The 21,285-nt window shown below is 45.6% G+C and overlaps 2 protein-coding genes, 1 long non-coding RNA gene and 1 other non-coding gene across 7 annotated transcripts; 1 reads left to right on the top strand and 3 right to left on the bottom strand.

Moving 5' to 3' along the window:
* Window positions 1-2,187: 2,187 nt before the first annotated feature.
* On the top strand, window positions 2,188-9,765 carry MCMDC2 (minichromosome maintenance domain containing 2). Its single transcript, XM_065751931.1, has 14 exons — window positions 2,188-2,655; window positions 2,744-2,874; window positions 2,970-3,029; window positions 3,348-3,543; window positions 4,057-4,179; window positions 4,356-4,463; window positions 5,058-5,186; window positions 5,421-5,652; window positions 6,716-6,921; window positions 7,363-7,529; window positions 7,860-8,036; window positions 8,487-8,629; window positions 9,038-9,147; window positions 9,599-9,765. Exons 1-14 carry the CDS (start codon window positions 2,556-2,558, stop codon window positions 9,763-9,765), a joined length of 2,049 nt encoding a protein of 682 aa, XP_065608003.1. The 5' UTR covers window positions 2,188-2,555.
* Window positions 9,766-10,629: 864 nt separating this feature from the next.
* Window positions 10,630-12,570, bottom strand: LOC136058477 (uncharacterized). Its single transcript, XR_010623133.1, has 3 exons — window positions 12,472-12,570; window positions 11,308-11,396; window positions 10,630-10,821 (listed from the first exon to the last, which is right to left on the bottom strand). It is a non-coding gene; the product is annotated as an uncharacterized LOC136058477 (long non-coding RNA).
* Window positions 11,467-11,548, bottom strand: LOC136059544 (small nucleolar RNA SNORD87). Its single transcript, XR_010623241.1, has one exon. It is a non-coding gene; the product is annotated as a small nucleolar RNA SNORD87 (small nucleolar RNA).
* Window positions 12,571-13,856: 1,286 nt separating the features above from the next.
* TCF24 (transcription factor 24) lies at window positions 13,857-19,901 on the bottom strand. Of its 4 annotated transcripts, none has more exons than XM_065751843.1 (4): window positions 19,886-19,901; window positions 19,136-19,221; window positions 17,129-17,532; window positions 13,857-14,359 (listed from the first exon to the last, which is right to left on the bottom strand). In XM_065751843.1, the coding sequence occupies exons 2-4, from the start codon at window positions 19,146-19,148 to the stop codon at window positions 14,246-14,248; spliced, it is 531 nt and encodes a 176-aa protein (XP_065607915.1). In that variant the 5' UTR covers window positions 19,149-19,221; window positions 19,886-19,901; the 3' UTR covers window positions 13,857-14,245. The 4 variants fall into 4 exon arrangements, with proteins under 4 accessions (XP_065607915.1, XP_065607917.1, XP_065607916.1 ...); XM_065751845.1 differs by lacking the exon at window positions 19,886-19,901 and adding an exon at window positions 18,390-18,496 and having other exon boundaries at window positions 19,136-19,302; XM_065751844.1 differs by lacking the exon at window positions 19,886-19,901 and adding an exon at window positions 18,390-18,475 and having other exon boundaries at window positions 19,136-19,302.
* Between the last annotated feature and the right edge of the window lie 1,384 nt (window positions 19,902-21,285).

The raw sequence follows: 21,285 nt of genomic DNA, 5'->3' as shown, positions 1-21,285 counted from the left end.
TTTGTTTTGTTTTGTTATTCATAAATGCATTCAGTTGAAAGCCTTTGTCTGAAAGAAGTTTGATAGGACACAGATGAGCAGCCAGATTCCTGAAGGAACTGGCTGATGTAGGCACTGAGCCACTCTCGATGATATTTGAGAAGTCATGGCGGCCAGGTGAAGTCCCCAGGGACTGGAAAGAAGTCAACATAGCACCCATTTTTAAGAAGAGTAGGAAGGATGACTTGGGGAACTGCCAGCCTGTCAGCCTCACCTCTGTACTGGGAAAGATCATGGAGGAAATCCTCCTGGAAGCCTTGCTAAGGCACATGGAAGACAGGGAGGTGATATGGGATAACCAGCATGGCTTCACTGAGTACAGGTTCTACTTGACCAATCTTGTCACTACTTCTTATGGCATAATTGTGACAGTGGACAAGGGAAGAGACAGTGAATATCGTCTGGGCTTCAGTGAGGCCTTTGACGTGGTGGCCCACAACATTTTTCTCTCCAAATTGGAAAGATATGGATTTGATGGGTGGACTTTGATGGTGAACTGGTTGTGAGATGGTATCTAGGCAGTTGTGGTCAATGGCTCAAACTCCAGATGGAGAGTGGTGACAATCAGTGCCCCACAGGCATCCGCGCTGGGACCGATGCTCTTTAACGCCTTCATCAATGACATGGACAGTGGAATCATGTGCATCCTTAGCAAGTTTGTGGATAACACCAATCTGTGTGGCGTGGTCATCGTGTCCGAGGGACAGGATGCCATCCAGAGAGGACCTAGACAGGCTCAAGCAGTGGACCCAGGTGAACCTCATGAGGTTCACTAAATCCATGTGCAAGGTCTTGAGACAACCCCCCACTACCAGTACAAGGTAGGGGATGTAAGCACAGCTCTGCTGAAAAGGGCTTTGGGGTTACTGGTCAATGGCAAGCTGGACATGAGCCAGCAATGTACCCTCACAGCCCAGAAAGTCAGCTACATCTGGGCTGTGTCCAACAAAGTGTGGCCTGCAGGTCCAGGGAAATGGTACAGTACAGTAGAGAGATGGGAAGGGGAGGAGATACTTCAGAAGTTGCAGTGTAGTATATACTGTACCCCTTCATTTTTTGCCCTCTCTTTTGGAAATGTCTGTAACTGGCTTTCTGACTAGGTACGGGCTCTCCTATCTGTCCTTTCTCATCATTGTTGGGGTTTCTTTCTTTTGGCTTTTTGGTGTGAGTGTTGTTACTCTTTCACTTGAAGTACTCTGTTCTCTTTATTCCTTCTCTTCCATGAAGGATCTGGCAAAGTAACAGACTTCACACAACAAAGCCTCCCATACTTCAGCTCAGAGCACGCACACAGATCGGTGCTCTCGTTCAGAATCTCTTTGCGTTTCATGACAATCCTTCTCAGTGTAAAATGGTGAGGGAGTAACTGGGGCAGCCCCTTCACAAAACCCCGAGCTGAGAAGCAGAATCTCAAATGAAGGTCAATCCGAGGCAGGAGAGCCTCAGAGAGCCCGCACAGCGGTGGCATTCCCTCCCTGTGGCGGAGGTCACACCTGTGGCTGATGTAGAGGGACTGACGGCGAGGGGCCGCTTTCCCCTCACGGAGCGGCGGGAGCGGCGGACAGCGAAGGCGGCAAAGCTCTGTCGTGAGGCGAGGGGAAGCCATGGGGAGCGTTTTGGGCTGAGAGGAGGGGCAGTCGCCATGAAGAGGCATCTGGGAGCTGGGGAGCTGGTGCTGGGCGCGGTCGGGGGGGGGGCTGCGCCCGGCTCTGCGAAGCTCAGCGAGCGGCAGCGTGTGGGGAATGCCCGCGCTGCTGTGTGCTGTCCTGGACCACGTAGTGCCGTTTCATATTGGTTACCTACAGGAAAGGCAGACGGCAAGTTGTAAAAGGAAGTCTGCATGACAGTTAAAAGATCACAGAATCCTTGAGAGTTGGAAGGGACCTTTAAAGGTCACCTAGTCCAACTCCCCCCGCAATGAACAGAGGCATCGGATATATCTGTGCAAAATGCCACATTCTGGGCTTAGTGGTTCTCCCTATGGAGTCATCTCTTATGAGTGACGTTCTGAGATTCTACTCTGAAAATGCAGATATGCAATAAAAACAACACTGAAGAGTGTGGTCACCTTGCAGACCTACTCCATGGTCTTGAAAGTTTTATCTACAGGAATAAGAACTGATCATCTGCATCAATTGATGCAGCAAATATAGTTTGCAAGATCTTTGCCTTAAAATGGACGCTACAGGAGGTGACAGCAAGCTAGGAAAGTGTAATTTAAGAAAGAAATGATTCCTCAGTTTCGTGCTCTCAGCAGCTCTGTCAGCCTTCACAGCTACGCGTATATAGTCTTTAGCTCCAATGATTGGTACTGGGAGGGGGGGGGAAAGAGTGGGGGAGACTTTATGGTGCCTTTATTTTGATGGGTCACGTTTTGGGCATTGAAATAATTCAATAACAAGAATATTAGACCATTTTAGGAATGTATTATTATTGTAGAGTGGCCAATTCTGTCCTAATTCTTCACAGCTTATTCCAGAATTGTCATTCAGAGTTCAAAGGTCTTTTTTTGGAAGATGGCCAAGGAAATACAGAAAATGAAGGAAATTATCCTCGTTTACCTCGACAGAAGTGGTGGCCTTGAGAAATTTGTGCACGATTGCAAAAAGTACAATGGTATTACTCACTCAGTAGATATTTTGTTAACACTGGTAAGTACTGTTAGGTAAATATGTTATTTTTAAGACAATATTTGCTCCTGCAGACTCAAAACAAAGTTACGCCGTGTACCGTTTCATTATTTCAATAAACCCTTCTGATGTTGGTGAACTGGATGCAACCCTTGGAAACTACATTCTTCATAAACCCATGAAAGCTGCAGGGATTTTTCAGTCAGTAAGTTTATAGTTGTGATCAGGGCTGACAGAAACAAATCTTCCCTATTTTAACCTGATTTTCCTTTCTAAAATGAAGTTACTTTTCAATTACAGGTATGTTTCATAGCTATTAAGACATTATCATTAATTGAACAATTGCAGACGGAGGCCCAAGTGAGTCCACACTGTTTCCCCCAATTAGATCTTATAAGTCTGGTGAAGTATTAGCAAAGATGATTTTTGTATTACTTTTTCAGCCTTTATTACCCCTTTGGTTGTAGCATACTTCATACTTAAAAGACCTGCAATCCTCACCCCAACATATTGCAGGAATTCTGACATAACTGATTGAATTACTTTTACACTTGATATGTTTCTGATTTTTTTTTCCCTAAGAGCAATTTGTACATCATGTAAGAATGAATTTATAAAGAGCATTTTGAAATACAAATGTGTATTTTACAGTATTAATGTCATCGTGTCTCTTGTTAGATAAGCATACTGCTGAAGCCAACACATTTGCCGCCGTTACCGAGTTATGTTCTCAGCCTTTCTGCATTTCCATTTGATTACACATCTAAGAGATTTTATATGTCTGAAGGAATAGCGATTGTGATGGGAACTGTCACGAAATACACCCAAGGAGCAAGATTTCTTTGCACTGAGGAAACCTGTCCATTCTCTGAAGGTAGAAGAAATTAATGAATCACTAAGGTTGGAAAAGACCTCCAAGACCCAACCCTCCACCTAGCACCGTTATTTCCCCATTAAAACACGCTGCTCAGTGCCACATCTAAACACTTCCTGAATGCCTCCAGGGACGCTGACTTCACTGCCTTCTCGGGCAGCCCGTGCAGTGCTTCAAGTGCTCCTTAATGATGTAGTTAATTAACTACAAAAACTAGCTACGTAGCCCTTATGAGTGCACGTATGGTGTCTCCATGAGGGCGTGTGTAACGAATAAGTGTCTGGCGTCGTTTCCACGCCGCCCTGCGGTCGCGGTGGGGACTGTGCCATAGGACGTAGCGCCACCTGGCGGCCAACCTGTGCCACTGGCAGCGTGCTCATCTGGAGAGGCGCTCTTGTCAATCCGGAATTTCTCTTTCCAGTTTTGAATTACTTCTGTGAAACGTAGAATGAGGACCTTGTTCTCATTATAAATGCTTCCTAGCATCTTTTTTCTTTTTTCTTTTTTTTTCAGGATTTAGGTACATAAGAGTGCACGTGCCCGGAGCTACGGAATCTGCCACAGTGAGGAATGACTTTGTGTGCAGTTTGTGTTCTTCACCACTGCAGGAAGATATGAAATTCAGAGTACTTGGTGGTAGGAACTGCGTTGTTTTATTTCTAGGTCTGTTATTCCCCTACTTCTGTAAACAAAATGTCTGTGGGGCAAACAGCCCCGAAAGACAGCAGTCATCTTAGAGGGAAGCAAAAAGCAAAAAGCTTTGTACTTGGTTTTCAGGAGAACTAACCTTTTCCTTGCCTTTATTTTGAAAGATAAACAGATAGTTGAAATGATTGATGCGAGAGTTCTTAATGCTTTAAAAGGACGTTCCGACCATAAATCACACCTTAGGATTCAGACTTTTACAGTTTTCTTGAGAGGTACGCTGAGTTTCAATTCTAAGATTTGTTAACAATGATTTAGATGTGAATTGTAACAATCACTTGCATTTTCCTTACAGGTCCATTTCTTTGGATAACCTGATGAAAGTCATGATGATTTATATTGAGGTTATTTCTCTAATATAATTAGAGGGGGCATTAGGCAGGCACAAATGATTACAGAGAATTTAGAGCCAGACTGTGGTGTTTGCTTCTATGTCTTCATTTAAGCAGTTCCCCTAGCCAGCTCTGCTGCATTATATTCTACCCGAATAGGTTTTTCCTCCTTTCTGCTTCCTTTGGTCATAACTGTTCTGCACTCATTTCTGTGTTTTTGACATCTTTCCTCAATCCAGCTGTTTTCCAGATTCAGTCAGGATTTTTGCCTTCCTTACCTTTTGCACTAATTAATTTGAATTGTGTGCTTCATTTGATTCTACTCCACAATGGTAAAAATGGAATCCAACTGTTGTGTTCTGCAACTTAGTGTTAAAAATGAAACAGTTTGGAAAAGTTTTCTGACCGAGCTTTTAACATTTTTTATCAGCTTCAACATTTTCAGGTCTCCCCCCCCGTTTTGTTCTTCATTTCCAGATGAACTGGCCAATAGAATGACGATAGGAAACCAATACAGGATTATAGGAATCCCAGCTTGTGTACAAAATGGCCCACAAGCTACAGCGTGTATGGAAGCCAGTAGTGTACAGCTCTGTAAAACAAATGGTAAGGAAGTTCCAGTAAGAACTGACTTCAAATTCTGAAAAACCTTTGGGTTTTTTTTTTCCTTTTTTTTGGAGCAAAATCTATAGAACACGTGGCTCACATTCTGAATTTGTGTTTAATGCCTAGACATCTTAGTTCTTTGTAAGCTTTTGTATAGACCGGAGTGGCAATTTATTCTTGCATATCTGCACTGCTCTATGAAGTGCTTGCTGATCTCTCTTTTGCTTTAATTAGGTCCTTCTTTTATCGGTGAAAATTTTAAGTATCTACTTTCACTGACTTCAAGTTCATGCTGGAGGTTTACAGCCACGCTTGCCCATGTCTTTGCTTCTCAAGTTGTTCCACCAGGCACTTACAGTACTCTTAAACTGGCAGTACTACTGAGCCTAGTACAGACGTGTGAAATGGAAAGTGCAGATTACCTTGATCTATTGATTGTGACAAGTGATACTCTAATAATCGATAGGTAAAGAGATTCCTTTGTTCTTACATACATTATTATTATGTTTTTAAAGATAATAGGATAGAAAATAGAAAAGCAAGAGAGGAGGCTTAAAAGGAATTGACGGAGTTCTGACTTGGTTAAAAATGACAATGAAACATCTGTTTCAAATGATTTATATAGGATTACTGCTAGCAAATATCCCTAACAGTCTCACAATGATCTCAGTAAACTTTTAAGGCTAGCAGTTTAGCAGAGGTCAAACTAAACCTTTTTCTGAAACCAAAACTAAAGATAGCCCCGAAGGCTGGTGATGGTAAGAGCGAAGTTCTCTGCTTTTCAAATCTCGTGTCACTTTAAGCCTTTTCATCACTAGCTTCTTATCATTTTCAGTTATGCCCTGGTTTGCCTGGCCCACAGTTACTCCAGAGAAGCTTACACGGTGCTGTGCTATGCACGTGGTGCTCTATTACCTGTAACCTGTCGGAGCAGATGTTGCCTGCATATTATAGCCCCTTTACCAATTCTTGCTGTTTTAATCTACAATTATATCCCATTTCTTAATATGAGAAGAAGTTGTGCTTTAACATCTTAAAATCATAAGGAGCCTTTGACTGTGGAACCAGGGAATTTGTAACTTTGTGTGCCAGGGAATATGACGCACTCTCCTTTCCAAAAACAACTGGGGATGTAACTGAGGCAGCCAGAGCCTAGAAGTTACCAGCCTCTTCTTCTTTCCCCAGATGGACAGAAGTTACGAATCCTCTGCCTTCCTCTAGAACAGGAATAGCTGTTAATGATATGCAGTTAAATTAGGAGACTTCTTTGATTTCCTAGGTGTTACTTCTGTTACAAGCTATGATTTGCCTCACGTTAAAACCATCAGAAATACAGTCCTTCTGGAGAGAAAGCTTAGACTTCTGCATTTGTATTTAAGTGTACTTGAAACATTTAGTTTTAGTTAGTTGTTTCTAAGTAGATCTCAATATATCGAAATACCACTACAAAGCATTAAGAACAGTATTATGTTTAGAAAAGCTGAATGATGACTTGGCAATTTACAGCTGATGATTATTTAATCCTCTAGGCTTCTCACTTACAGCATCTGTCTCCTGCCTCGTGGCATCCGACACCCGGCTGCTAGTGAAATCTTTCCTTCTGTGTCCAAAGATATACATGGAACTGGAAGCGCGAGTATTCAGGCTTGCAGCGCTCTGCTGGCTCAGGGTGGTATCTGTTACATAGGAGACTTATCTTCGTATAAAAAGGATAAACTTGAACTTCTACAATCTGGTAATTTCACATCTGCTGACAAATGAGGGGACAGGATGCAATAATGTGTAAAACAAACCGTAGCTAGTTCTATTCCTCAGCTCGTGGCCCTCAGATGGTTGGAAAATACGAGCTACTTTTAACAAGTCCGAAAGAAACAAGGTCAAGAATGGCAAACTGCTGTGAGCTTGCATTTGCTACACAGGCTCCCACAGGGATCCATTTATTGGCAAAGGAAGAATTTCTAGATGGAGAGAGAACTGTATTCATCATTGTAGGATTTGTGATCCAGCCTCTGAAGGGTTCAGGCACTCAGTCCTCAAAACTGGTGTGGAAATGTCAAAATGTTAAGAGAAATTCAGTGCAATACAGTAAGGCCTGTTTTCAGCTAGCGTGTTCAGAACTGGAATTTGTAGTTGACCTGGATCAGTTTCCTAACTGACATCTTTTGTCCTGTCCTAGTGGTAGAGAGCAGGACAACAACGCTGTTCATTCCTGGGAAGAAGTATGGAGAAGAGGCTGACCAACAAGTGACCATTTCAGTTCAGACCAATTTTTGGTCTTACGTAGATGTGGGCTCTTCCCCAAAGAAGCATATAGCAAGGGACAGCTTTTTAATTGGGCAGATGGTAAAGCAATTGGCAGTTATTTCTGGTTATTGTTAGTTCAGCTTGTGAAATAACGCGAACAAGCCTGTGTTTCTCAGAAAGCTGCAACTTCAGTGACTTTAAATCAGGTATCTTCTAAAATGAGCTAGCTTCCCCAAAAGTAAATGCCATTTATTTTATTCACAATAGCTTCTGACAGCTCCAAGCTATGTTGTGGACAGTAGAGATAAATGCTTAGCTACTCTCACACCATTTAGCGCACAGATACTGAATATTACAAAAAATTGCCATGTTCATAATGGCCAAAATTCTAAAATAACTTATTTTCTTTCTCTGGGACCTTCTCTTTAGGACTTGAGCTTGATCCCACCAAATCTTTTGGACGTTTTTGGGCTGTTGATACACAATGAATCTCCTTCCTGTCAGCTGTCTTTTCCTGTGGTGCATCACGTCTTGCAGAAGGCCGTCCATCCCGAGGCCGTGCTGTACAGGGTCTCGCAGCAGTTCAGAACACAGGATTATGAAGAGGTAGTACATATGATGTTATCATTTAGCCATGCATTACGCTTGGAAATATACTGTTCCCAGAATCAGAGGGCTCTGTGCTGATGCTCCGACAGCTTGTTTTAAAACCTGTCAGCACTCACAACTCTGCCCCTCTCACTCTGGAGAAGCTGTCAGTATTTGTAGTGGGATTAACGTACTGTAGGGAACCTGCTTTAGTGGGGAGTGGGACTAGGTGACCTTCAGCCATCCCTTCTGATCCCTACTGCCCTGTGATGCTCCAGCAGGCAATTCAGCCCAGTATCTAAAAGCCCATCCTTGTGCACAGCTGAATGACAAGCTTTTGTATAAAAGCTGGTGGTGAAATACACTGCCCTACCTCTATTACTATGCTACTATGTTAAAACGTATGAAAAAAATGGAAATGACCTATTTTCCACAGTTAAATATTTGAAATGTGTACCTTCCCTCCAGTTCATTTTGTTTGCTAGGAATCTTCACGTGGAAGTGAGTTCCGAAGCAGAAAACCTCATTCAGGGTTACTACCTTGCAAGTCGCAGAGTGAGAAGAGATTCTGTGCGCGGATCAAAATTATCAGCATCTGCACTAAAAATTCTGTACGTCCCATGCTCACACATACAAACACATCTCAGTTCCAGTGCTCAGTGCCAACCCGCTCAGCTCGTGAGGGGAAAATCTAGACACCGTTTAAGTTTTGAAAAGTACAAGCACAAAGAATACCTTAACACCTACGAGTCCCATGTATATTACAGGATTGGAAAGAACTACATAAAGAACTTCTTTAGACGCAATAATTGCTTCTTCAGTCTTTAATTAAAGCAGTCTTAGGACAATAAAAATGGGGATTAAATTACTGTAGCTTTCTCTTAAATAAGTTTCTTTTAAAGCAAAAAACGCAGCATGAACTCCTGAATTACAGAAGTTCTTGCAACACAGCAATATGCAGTGCCTTCACTGCTGCAACTTTTTCATGCATTTCTGATGTGCTTACATTCATCCCCTAGGATCTCACTGTCTAAGGCTCATACTAAACTAAGTTTAAGAAAGGAAGTGCTTGAGGAAGATGCATTAATAGCCATCCTGTTGTTTGAATCATCTCTCACCCTAAAACACGGTAAGTCAGCCTTCAGTTTGGGGTATATTGGTTTCATGCTTTGTTGGTTTGACAGTCAGTGGCAGTAATAGAGGCATTTCAGTTCAAGCTGAGATCAGAGGAAAGTCTTCCAGTTGATTTCTAGTGGTGAGCCTCAGTGCTGTACATTAGGCCCCTGACAGCATCAAACCTCTGTCCTTAGGATATCACACTGGAGGCACTGCTCCTCTGCAGCTTTAACATCAGTCCAGCTTACACCATAGCCAGTGTTATTTCCCTGAAGAAAGAGATGGTGTTTTCTTTCTGTATTATGTCACGTTTGTTCACTCTAATTTGGCAGTGACAGAATCACAATGTGATACAGAAGTGCTAACTTCCACAACTGAATTACTAAATCTACACAACAGCTTTTTTTCCTCTCCCCCCTCCTTAAAAGTACTTCTAGGGTCTGAACTGATTCCTTCTTGCTTAGGTAAGTCTGCATTGTGCATAGAACCAAATGCAGTATTTCCATTTGACCTCAGTGATGAAAACACCCTGCACCAGAGAGACATTTACCTAATGCAGTGCCACCATCAACTGCTTCAGTTTATTGGTGCATACGGCCCAGGGACTTGTGTTAACACTAATGAAGAATGATATCTCCACTAAGTGAGTGTGAACTTCTACTTTAGCTCTCTGGGACTGCAGTTACAGAGAAGTAAACGAGTGTTTCCAGTGCTATTTTGCTAACCAAGATGCTGTATTTCATCTATGATCTGTGCTTTTTCCTGTTGCTTCTTTTTAAATGTGTTATCCAGCAAGGGATAGTTTAAATAACTACAAAAACTGTATTGATGTAAGACAAATTATTCCTGTACTATAAATTTTAAAATACAAGTATAATCACACTGCTTCATGCTTTATGCCTGTCCTTACATTACAGCACCATCTCATTAGCACAGGATGCAGGCATGCTCCTCCAATCTGAAATAAAACTAAGGACAGTGGAGACAGGAGAGCAAAACCATTATTAGTAGGCTGAACTGGGAGGCAGCTCAAGGAGTTCCAGTCCCAACTACCTCACTGCAAAAATGAGTGTAAAGACCAATACAGTAGATATGCTCCTCCAGCTAGAGGGACTTTCCTTTGTCTTCCTAACAATGATGTAGCTGTAAGGCATAACACTGGGCAACTTTTAAATCAGAGATCCACGCTAAACTCAGCAGAAAAGGGGGTAGACTTCTACTCAAATATGGACAAAATGAACAAATACTGAAGGCTTGCTGTGACTTCTGCACAAGCCATGCAGCAAGATCATGGTGCTACCATTCACACAGCCTTAACACAGCTCTACAGCCACTGGAAATACAAATCCAGGATTTTATTAAAAACACTGATTGAGGCAAGAAAACTGTGTTTTACTTCTTGAATCCAATTTTATTCAGCTGCATTTAAATATTCATACTAAGTTCTAGCAGTGTCTGAAAGGCTACTTCTCAGTCACACTCTCACCTGAGCTTCATTCAGGCATTATTCACAGATTTTCATTTAAACCCCCAACTCCATCTTACTCATTCTTTCTTCCAGCACAGCCTTAAGTCACAGAACTTCACCTGGAGCACATCTGAATCGAGCAGTACTCCTGGAAAGCAGGAAGGGCCACAAAAGCATTTCCAGGTGCATTAGAAATCCACATTTCACACTGTTCCCTATCTGGAAAAAAAAAAGCATTTCAAATTTAGCCAGTTTTCTGTACGTTTAATCTCATACAAAGTTACTACTGTACTGGCATTTCAGATTCAAAGATACACATCAACAACCAGTCAGATGGGTAAACGGCAAAGATATCATCATTATGCCAGGAAAATTAAGTAACAGACTTAGCAGAAATAATTCTGAAAACTATTTGAGACACAGTAAAAATAGATATTCTTAGGATAGCAACATCTTGCAGAAAGAGCACAACTTTTTATTCTTGCTTCTCTTCAGCTTCACCTATGTGGTGCTTTAAGGAAAAATGAATTCTTTTAACAGTATCACAAGAACATCGAAGTCAGGCAGCAGCCTAAAAGTGGCCTGTTACTCCAGGATGCATCCATGTGCTGGAAGCCAGCACAGCTGCATGCAGCAGCAAACACAGCCAGCACACAGCTTGCTGCAACCTCAGTACTGTAGCATCACAGCAGAAAAACAACTTACCTTCTTAAACACCCATACTTCTGGAAATGAGCAGTCTGCTGTTGACTATACACAGTTTGAAGTCAGCAGAGAAGGTCACCTGATAACACCTTTGAACGAATAGAATAAGTCAAATCAGGAACGAAGGGTTTTTCCACCTTGATTTGCCACTAACGATGAGCTGGCACATCAGATACAGTGTTACTCATCAAAAAAATCAGTTGGGTAAACGGCAAAGAGTCATCATCATCATCATGCCAGCAGACAGATTCCCACCCTCCCTAAGCCTTGCTACTTCTCCCAGCTATCAAATACAAGGGAATTTATTAAGTTGTCCCCCAGAGATGTGCTTCCTAGAAATCAAAGCAGAATGTATGTTTTCAACCATTAAGTACACAATGTATTTGGTAAAGCCAGAAACAAGAGAAAAGCTCTTTTAGAGGACAAAAACATGGGGCTTTGTTGATGCATTCAAGCCTTCTGTGCCAAGTGCTTTTCAGAGGTGAAGTTCACTGCCATAATTGTCTGTCTATTTTGACTGCATTCTGACAGGTTAAGTGCCAGCAGGGAGAGCTCTCTGAGTACACATTCTGTACTTCAGCCTTTCACTTCCAGCTAACATCTGTTAATCCTTCACAAAACTATCTATGCAGTTCAAACTAGATTATCCAGTGTTCTTACAAGTCTCTCATTTCTGATTCCTTCATGATTCTTAAAATAATACCATCACTTCACAGCAAAACAGTCATAAAGGCTTTATAACTGGCCTAACACCTTTCAGAATTTCAGCCTCAAAGCTCCCTTAGTTCTCTATTGTCACAGGGTTCAAGTTCAAAGGGAAAAAAGCTAGATTTTAAGGGTTATGGTTGTTAACTTAAAAATGGATGAAAACCTCACCTTACAGTATTCATGGCAGTGGTATGCAGTAATGCAAACTGGAGTCATTATACAAGTAACCAGAAGTTTAGTAGTCAGTCTGTAGTTCAAAATGTATTAACCACTGTGTGCTAACTGAGGAATACTGTCTAGGACCGCTTAAGACTTAACCCTTCAAGCAAATGCTCACATGCCCTGTCCCATCAGTAAGACAGTTCACAATTACCCAGCTCCTGAAATCTAGACCTAGATTTCTGGAGACAGCTTCAGATGCTTTCCTCAGCAGTAAGAAAAGTGAGAGACACTTACTTATGTTGGAATTCACGTGACATTTTTCTGCTTGCAAGATACAAACGGCATATAGCCCAGGCTGAAGACTCCTAAAGCCAAAAACCAACTCATCTCCTAATTGCTTTTGTTGCCTAAAACAGGAAGAAAAAAAGAGGTTTTATTCTCCAGCATGTTCTTTAGCACAATGCATCCCCCTGGGGACAGCAAGCCAGTCACACAATTATCATGAGTACTGCTGGCTTCACCATCACTCAGGGAGCAAAGGAGGGAGCACCAGCTGGAATTACGGTTAAGAACATCGCATTCCACCAACAGAAAAGATGCAGAACGAAGAATGACTGACTGTAGGGTTAGGCTGCTCCTAGTCAGCATTCACCACGGACGACACGAGCAGCCCGCAGGGATGCGGCTGGGCCCGCCCCGGCCCTCCCGACCCGTGCCCGCTGCACAAAGAGGGCACGCTCAGGGCCACAGCGTGGCACCAGCCAAACCCCTCTAAGAAAAACGCTAATGGGAAAAACACTCAGGCCTCACGGAACTGAGAGCAGCTCCTACCAGCGCAGCCGCTGAAGCACGACCGACCACAGCCCGTCTGTAGCACCCACCACGGCAAACACGCGCGGCGCCGCCTCAGGAAAGAACAAGATGGCGGCGCGCTACTCTTACATAGGGCGCGCGCCGCGGGGCGGGGCGGGAAATTCGCGCGGGCCCGGGGCGCTCCTGGCGGAGTCGCGCATGCGCAAAATGTGGCATCGCTGTGGGTGAGTTGGTCCCGAGGGGTGGGGCGGCCATGCGCAATGAGGAACTGAGGGAATGCGGCTCGACAAACGGCTATCGTCCGGTGAGTGATATTTAATGTTTACCTTGACAATAACAACATGTGAAACGTACAGTGTTTTACAGAACACACATATCAGGTGGTGGGGGTGCGTTGAGTTTCAATTTTTCTTGCCTCAATATAGGAAATGGTGTGGTGGATCATGTGCTACGGACAAGCCAGCTCTCAGGGCTCATTCATCTGTGAACCCATGGATGAGAGGAATGTATCTTGATGTCTTGAACAGGCAAGTAATAGTTCTGAGGTAACACTTAACAGACATGTCGCATGCAACACAAGTCTGTGGATCAATACGAGCAATACTTAATTAATGGAACTACATTTAATCTGTAAGAGCAGCCTGTGTTTGTTGTGGGTGTGTAGGATGGATTTCAGCGTGTTTTTACTTAAAGTGAACGGGCACTCCCACCTTCAAAGAGCTCCACGCATTTATGACTATCTGAAGGATGAAGGCATGACCTGACTGCTGTCTGTGGGGGGTTCTGCCATTGGCACCATGCGATGAGGACACTGCACACGCTATTTTGATAGCTGTTTTCAGAATTGTTTGCCATTTGCTTTTCTCCAGAGCTTGTATTGCACTGCACTTAGCCAATATGCATTTTCCTGTCTCCTTCTACTGTTGTGTACCTATCAGCTTCCTCTGCAGAGGTGGATGAGAACAGCTGTTGTTAGCAGTCTTGCTCCTGTTGCTGTGCTTATGTTGGTGCTGTTAGCAGCTGCCTTCTGTTCCTCCCCTGGTTCAGATACCAGCAGTATCCTCAGAGGTGGAAGCCAATGATAAGTTGCATTAAGTCAACGAAGCATTAGAGATTTTTAAGAACCAATTCCTTCTGATCCACAAACAGTATTTAAGGAATTAAGGCTTGTTGATGTTGTTGTTTGTTTGTTTGTTTTAATTTAAATATATATGTGGTGCAATAAATAACTTTTTTTTTTTAATGCAAAGGGAGACTAGTGTTGTGAATTTGTTGATGTTTCTCCTTGGCTTGTGCTTTCTCCTTGTGCTGAGTGATTCAAAAACTGTCCTGTAGCTCCAATGTATAACCTGGATCGCATCGGCCATTTCTGCAAGACAAGAACAAGCACAGTGCTGAAACACCTGGTGTCTGAATACAGCTCTGAGTGACAAAAGCAAAGCTTTATGTGCTGACAGAATTGTGATACAGGAAAACAGGAAACTTAGTAACACCAAAAAGGTTATACATTGTCACTTAGTGGAAAATTAGGATCTGTGCAGAGGAACTGCAGCGTGGATAGCTTCCTTGGAATGAATTGTGATGTATAGTTCCTAAAAATTCTCAAGACCCAACAAACAATTGTAAGTCACGCTGCTGAGGTGTCACACCAGAATTTGCACTGCAGCTGCTCTGCCACTAGAACAAAGCAGAGCATCCCCTTGTGGATGGGATGCTGCCACGGTGCCCCAGCATTGGCGCTGCTTGCAGCCCCTGGGTGCACACCCAGCCATGCCAGCCTGCCTGCTCTGCACAGGAGGGCTTGTTCTTGCAGCCATGCTGCGGGCATTACTTCAGCTGCATGTCTTGCTGTGGAAAGGGATGAGCTCAGCTTGAGATTGGGAAGCTGTGTTGTTTGTTAGAATCGGGTGCAACCTGCTGTCTTTTTCAGGCATCCCTGTGATGCAGAAATACCTGAAAAAGCCAGCCTGGTCTTTCAAGTAATAATCTTTTAAAATGAAGACGCTTGGGGGAGCAGGGTGACACCTGTCCTCTGAATGACAAAGGTAGCTCTAAAACTGGACGGGACTTGTCGAAGCATTAGCACTACAGTTAAATCTTAACCCTTCTACATAAAGACATAAAGAAGCTGAATGTTCTCTCTTGGAAAGACTCAAAGATCTCGTTCGGTATTTTCATTGTGAGCCTGATGTTATGAACTCATCTCTATTAAGGCATCTGAGACATTACCTAACTTGAAGTAATTAACCCTGCTTCCCATTCCGTGTACACACAACAGCACGTAAATGTTTTCGTTTCCATGTTATTTGTATTTACTGTGCTCGATACAGGAGTGTGGTGACAGCCCTGACCTCTGCTGCTTATATTTTTGAAGCATTTAACTGTGATTTCTCTGGGACACTTCTAGTTCAAACTAAAACATTAATTTACTACTCAAAATACCAGAAAGTTTGGTTAGACCGATAGGATCTTTGGCAAAACTGCAGGTAAATGGCACATAAATAGGATTATAAAAAATAATCGCTGAATGAATCAACTGTTGCTGTATTCCAGTAGCCTGGGAAATGTGCAGCTGGATATTTTAACTGCTTTAAAGGCAATTTTTTCTGCCAGCGGTAGTTGGCAGCTGTTGAAAAGTGCTGTGAGACCTGTGTCCCCTCACTCTGGCCAGGCGAGCTAACTGGAACTAGTGAGAGTTTATTTTGAAACACATGACAGTGTTTATTTTTTTTTCTTCAGTTATAGCCATTTTCTGATTTATGTGAAGGTTTCACTGCCCTAATGAGCCTGCTAATCATCTGAATGGGCTGGGAAGCCTACGTTCACATCACAGCTTTTACCACGACCAAGAGTGTGAACAAGGAGCCCTCTGTGACTTAGTCACTTCAGAGGAATTAGAGATTACTTCACGAATTAATCATAATTAAATCATTCTGAATTCATCAGCCTCTTACTAAAAGACCAGCAGTGCGCTAACTCACTCTGTTAGGCTGGAGCCAAAGAAAACACCTTGCAGCATTTCAGCATCACGTCAGTCACTGCATGGTGTATTTGGAAACAGCTCCCATCCCCAGGTACTCCCTAATAGTAGTTCCCCTTTCATGTCCTCTGCATTTCCAGGACTGTTTTGGATGAAGGCAAGAGAAATAGTGGCATATACCAACTACATGAAAGAAATGCATCAGAAAAGCACTTTCACAGGAGAAATTAACACATGGCCAGTAATTAATGTCTTATTTCATATCTTGGCTGCCTCATCAGGAGAAACACTGCAGGCCTGCACACACTGCTGCACTTTGCCATGGCTATGATGGCTGCTATGGAGCATCTCACATCTTAGTGGTCCCACAGGTTCTGTGGGTTTGGTGTGGCTCTGCCAGGCTTCCCATGGACACTGAGCAGATAGTGCCATTTCCCTTCCAAGGATCAAATCCCTAACGACATCTGATAGTTCTGTGAACAAAGTCCCTGAAGAAGGGGAAATGCCAGCAAGCTCCAGGCTACCTGGTATGAAAAAAGACTGTCTCTTCTGGAAAGAGTCCAGTGGAGGGCTACAAAGATTATAAAGGACATGGAACAGCTTCCTTATGAGGAAGGGCTGAGAGATCTGGGTGTGTTTGTTTAGCCTTGAGAAAAGAAGACTCAGAGGGGACCTGATCCATGTCTACAAATATCTAAGGAGCGGGAGGCAAAGGGACAAGGCTGGACTCTTCTCAGCAGTGTGTGGTGATAGGATGAGGGGAAATGTCCACAAACTGATGCACAGGAAGTTCCGCACAAATGTGTGTGGGAACTTCTTCCCAGTGCAGTGACGGAGCAGTGGCACAGCTGCACAGAGAGGTGGTGGAGTCTCCTTCTCTGGAGACGTTGCAGACCCGCCTGGACGCCTACCTGTGCAACCTGGGCTAGGGAGCTGCTTTGCAGGGGGTTGGACTCGATGATCTCTAGAGGTCCCTTCCAACCCCTACAGTTCTGTGATGCTGTGATTTCCACCAGGCCCAGAGCATGCAGGTGCATGGTTATATGCCTCTGGGGTACTCAGCTAAAGCAATCTTTCTGTGCATGCATTCTAGTGAGGTAAATCAGCCTGAAATCACTAGTTTCCTCTGAATATTGTAGCACCAGTTTGCTGTCCTACCTTGACGGGATGGAGGTACCCATCTCCTCGGAGGGCTCCCAGGGCCTCTCCTGGAGACTCCTCCTCATCCTGGAGGCTGCGCGTGAGGTGTGCGATGTAGGTGGTGGCCAGGAGGAGCACGTCCAGCTTGGAGAGCTTGGTGTCGGGTGGCACGGAGGGCAGTGTCTTCTGCAGCTCCAGGAAGGCATGGCGCAGGGTCTGTACCCGGCTGCGCTCCCGTGCAGCATTGGCGGCCGCGGGTCGCCCTGGGCCTGTTCCGGCCCGCTGCCCCACTGTGGAGGGTAGGCAGGGTGTGCTGCCAGCAGCTGGAGGTGGCGGCGACTTGGGTGCCGGGCTTAGGGTCTCCTTGCAGCCCTCAGGTAAATGCCTACAGTCCATGGGGGGCTTCTCCAGCAGGGAGGGGCCTGTAAAAGACAAGAGTGTCTGTGAAGCCAGCGGCAGTGGCTGTAGGCTCATGGTGGTGCATGAATCTCGGCGACAGGCCAGAGCTGCACAAGCTCCTCACCACCTCTCACCTCAGGCCCACTGCTCTCCCACTGCACTCACACTGCAGCGCTGGCAGCTCAGCTCCTGGGCCCGGTGCACTGCTAGGAGGAGACTGGAAGCCCCACAGCTAGGAGTCATTGTGGGACCAGGAGCATTGTGGGGTGCAAGCAGCACATGAGCTTTCAGCACAGCCCCTGCTGGGTACAAAGTTCCTGTCTGTAACCTCAGCTTGCAAATAAACACAGCTTGTGGGCATGCACCAAAAAAAAACTTACGAAGTGAACATAGTATTTTCCCCACCGAGAGAAAGAGATAAAGCACAGAGTCACATTATCTCCTGAGTGCTGAAACAGATGCCTTCCAGAAGCAACACCTACGGAACATTTGAGTGCTGCCAACTTTGAGCAAACCAAGGCTGCTACATGGAGGTGTGAGTGACCATGTTTTGAAAGGGGAAGTCTGGTTGCTCAAGAGATTGGGAACAGCGTCCGCCTGTCCTCGTACACCCGGCACCACTCAGCACTTTGGGAGCTTGTCCTATTTGTTTTCAAATTGGAGTCCTGTAAGCTGTATTTCAGCCATCGGGGGGCAAAAGAATCACGTGAAAACATTGGCAAAAACCTTCCTTGAGCAAAGCTGCAATAACTGCTGAACAGTCCTTCCCAGCTTCCAGAAAGCACTATGGCAAATTCCCATTCTTTCTGCTCATTCAGTTCCCCAGCAATCACTACTCTGTCGCTGTTCCCCAGAGTGCACTCCGCAGCGAGAGCAATACCTGAGGCAGTCGCTCTTACCCGAGCAAAGCTTCCCAACTTCCTGGGCAGCTCCCAGCTCCACTGCCTTGGAGAGCTTTGTGCTGTCCTGGGCCAGCAGCAAAGACACCTTGTTAAAGCAGTCAGACAGTGCCATTTTAAGCATCTCAATAAAAATCAGTACATGTGAATGAGTGAAGCACTACATTTACACAGGTCAGACCTTGGTGCTGCAAAGCGTTTCAGCCCCATGCTGACGTCCCCACAAGTGCCAGTGTATCCACAGCTGATGACAGCAGAAGAGCCTCAGCAATGAACCAAGCCAATGACTGTGACAATTATCATCTATGTAAAGTAAAACTCGTGGAAATCTACTTGAGTTTGTCCCGAACGACAGCAAAAACCAGTCCTTGAACTGTTCCCTTCCATTTAAGATGTGACTGAGTAATAGTGTATTCTTTCCTGGTGTTTTGGCTCTGCATGCCTGACAGTGACACTGCTGAGTCAGTATGATCACCAACAAAAGCAGAGCATGGTATTGCTCCCAGTTTCATCAGTGAGATTTCTTGTTTGCTGAAAGCCCGCTGAAATGAAAAAGTCTGACCCGATGCTGGAAAAGCCTGAGTGGCACAAGGATACAGACAAACTGGGTTAGCAGTACAGGTCCATGTGCTAAAATGTGCCTAGGGCAGGTTTACATGCGGCTCTGCAGTGTGTAAGCAAACAGTTACAGTGGTGTATATGAGAAACAGTATAGAAATGCAGGTACCTGAACACCTCATCTCCTCATGCGTCCCTCGGAAACTGGAGCGTACCTTGCAGGAGCTTCACATCCACAGGGATGAAATCGCGAGCCTGAGGAAAATAAGCAACAATTCACCTATGGAAATGAGAGGTTTCATTCACTCCCAACGTCAGCTCTGCGCTGTTGGCTTTCTATAGTGTGCGTGCATACAGCAGCAGCCCGGGGCAATCTGATGCCCCAAAAAGCCAGGATATCTGTGGGGATGCGTGTGTGCTCACATCCCAGCCGCCGTGGTTTGGTACCCCGGCTCCCGTGGTCCCCAACAGCTCATGATCCAAAGGCTGCCAAAAACTGAAGCTAACTAGTTCCCATGTCACCTGCTATCAGATTTTGCAAGCAAGAAGTTTGGGTTTTAAGACAATAAAGCATTCCCCTGAGCAGTGTGGCAGCACACACGGGCACAGGGCAGGCAGAGGGACCCAGAGCCGGCGGCGTGGCATCCCGGCTCTGCGGCACTTCCATCGCACTCCTGCCGGGTGCGGCACTTCGGAAGCAGGCAAGATGCACGCGTGCCTCGCATGAGATTACACAGGCAGCGTCGGATCGAAGTTCTGTTAGTTCACAAAAGAAAACAGCACAGTGCTTTTTTTCATTCCTACATGCTGCGTGAAAGAAGTGACAATGAAGGGAAGGAAAAAAGAAGAAGAAAAGAGAGAGATAGAGAGAGAGAGAGAGAGGGAGAGAAGCCCCGACGGCACTCCGACTCGCACTTACCGTCCCGGCTGCAGCAGCCGCCCGGCCCGGCCCGCCCCTTTATAAGCCGGCGGCGGCCGCAGTGCGGGGCTGGGCGCACCTGGCCCCGCCACCGCCCGCGGGCAGCGACCGCCCCTCGCCGGGGGGGACGGTCCATCACCGCGCTGCGGGCGGCCCGTGGGGGACGGGCAGCTGCGGTTGGGCTGCCCCGCGGCGGTCAAGCGGTCTTTGCGGTGAGCTTTCCCTCCCGTCCGTCGCCGGTTCTTTCTCCGGTTGTCCCGCGGCCGTGTGTCCGCCCGTCCGTCTGTCCCCGCCGCCTCGGACAGAGCGCCGTCCCTCGGCCCCGTGGGATCCGGGCTCCTCCGAGCCCCGGGTGGGCCGAGGTGCTTAGAGGGACGGTTTGGAACCGAGTGGGGTTGCTGCGGATCAGTGACGCTAATGAGGAGGGACGGGGCAAATAAACAGCGAGGGGATTGAGTTCTCCCAGAAAAACATTTTGAATGGAACCTGATTTCACGATAACGCAGGCACAATAAATCAAGTCATGGGTGCAGTAGGGAAACAGAGTCTGAGCAATTTGTCACTGCTTTTGCAGCCAAAAAAATTAAGAAGTTAATCGCTAGCCGTAAGCAGGAGCCCAGGAAGGGCGGTTTGGGGCAGGAGAGAGGGAGCCGGGTGTGTGCCTCCGGCCCCATCCTGGGGCTGCACGGCTCCTGCACTGCCCGGCTCCGCACGGTGCTGTGGGACAGGCAGGGCCACCCCACGGACGGCTCCTCCTGGGGGGTGACAGCTGTCCTCATCTGCTCCTCACACACCTTGTCCTCCAGACCATTCACCATATCTGTATCCCTCCTTTGGATGCTCTCTAATATTTGCGTCCTTCTTATGTTGTGTCACCCAAACCTGCACCCAGTGCTGGAGGTGAGGCCGCACTGCACAGAGCAGAGTGGGACAGTCCTTTCCCTCACACATCCAGCAGCTGGGCGCATCCATCAGCGTGCTGGTGCTTGGAAGAATGATGGCTGTGGCTCCTTGGAGGCTGATGGAGCACCCCCAGGAGCTTCTCTTTCCTTCCCTGATGATTACAAGTGTGCCAGATCATGCACACATGTCAGGGGATTGGTTCTGCCATACCCCAAGGTGGTGCCCTTGCCTGCCCAAGACATGTCCACTCAGAATGGACTGTTTGCATTGCAACAAGGAAAGCAGATCCAGTGATTTTTCCTTGCAACAGCTATTCGAGTGTAAAGATGTAACAGGCTGCTGCAGCTGCTGCTTCTCTCCCAGAGAAATGCCTGAGTTGCTCCCTTGTCTTACCTTCTGCAGTATATTTCAGATCTGAGAAATGCCCTGGTCACAGAAGAGCCAGATTTCAAGTGTGATTTAGGTAAGGAACAGCTCTGCTGGAAACTGAGATATTT

Source organism: Cyrtonyx montezumae, unplaced genomic scaffold (genome assembly GCF_038088225.1).
Source record: "Cyrtonyx montezumae isolate F1298 unplaced genomic scaffold, pur_monq_1.0 scaffold_8, whole genome shotgun sequence".
Taxonomy (NCBI): domain Eukaryota; kingdom Metazoa; phylum Chordata; class Aves; order Galliformes; family Odontophoridae; genus Cyrtonyx; species Cyrtonyx montezumae.
This window is presented reverse-complemented; position numbering and strand designations above follow the sequence as displayed.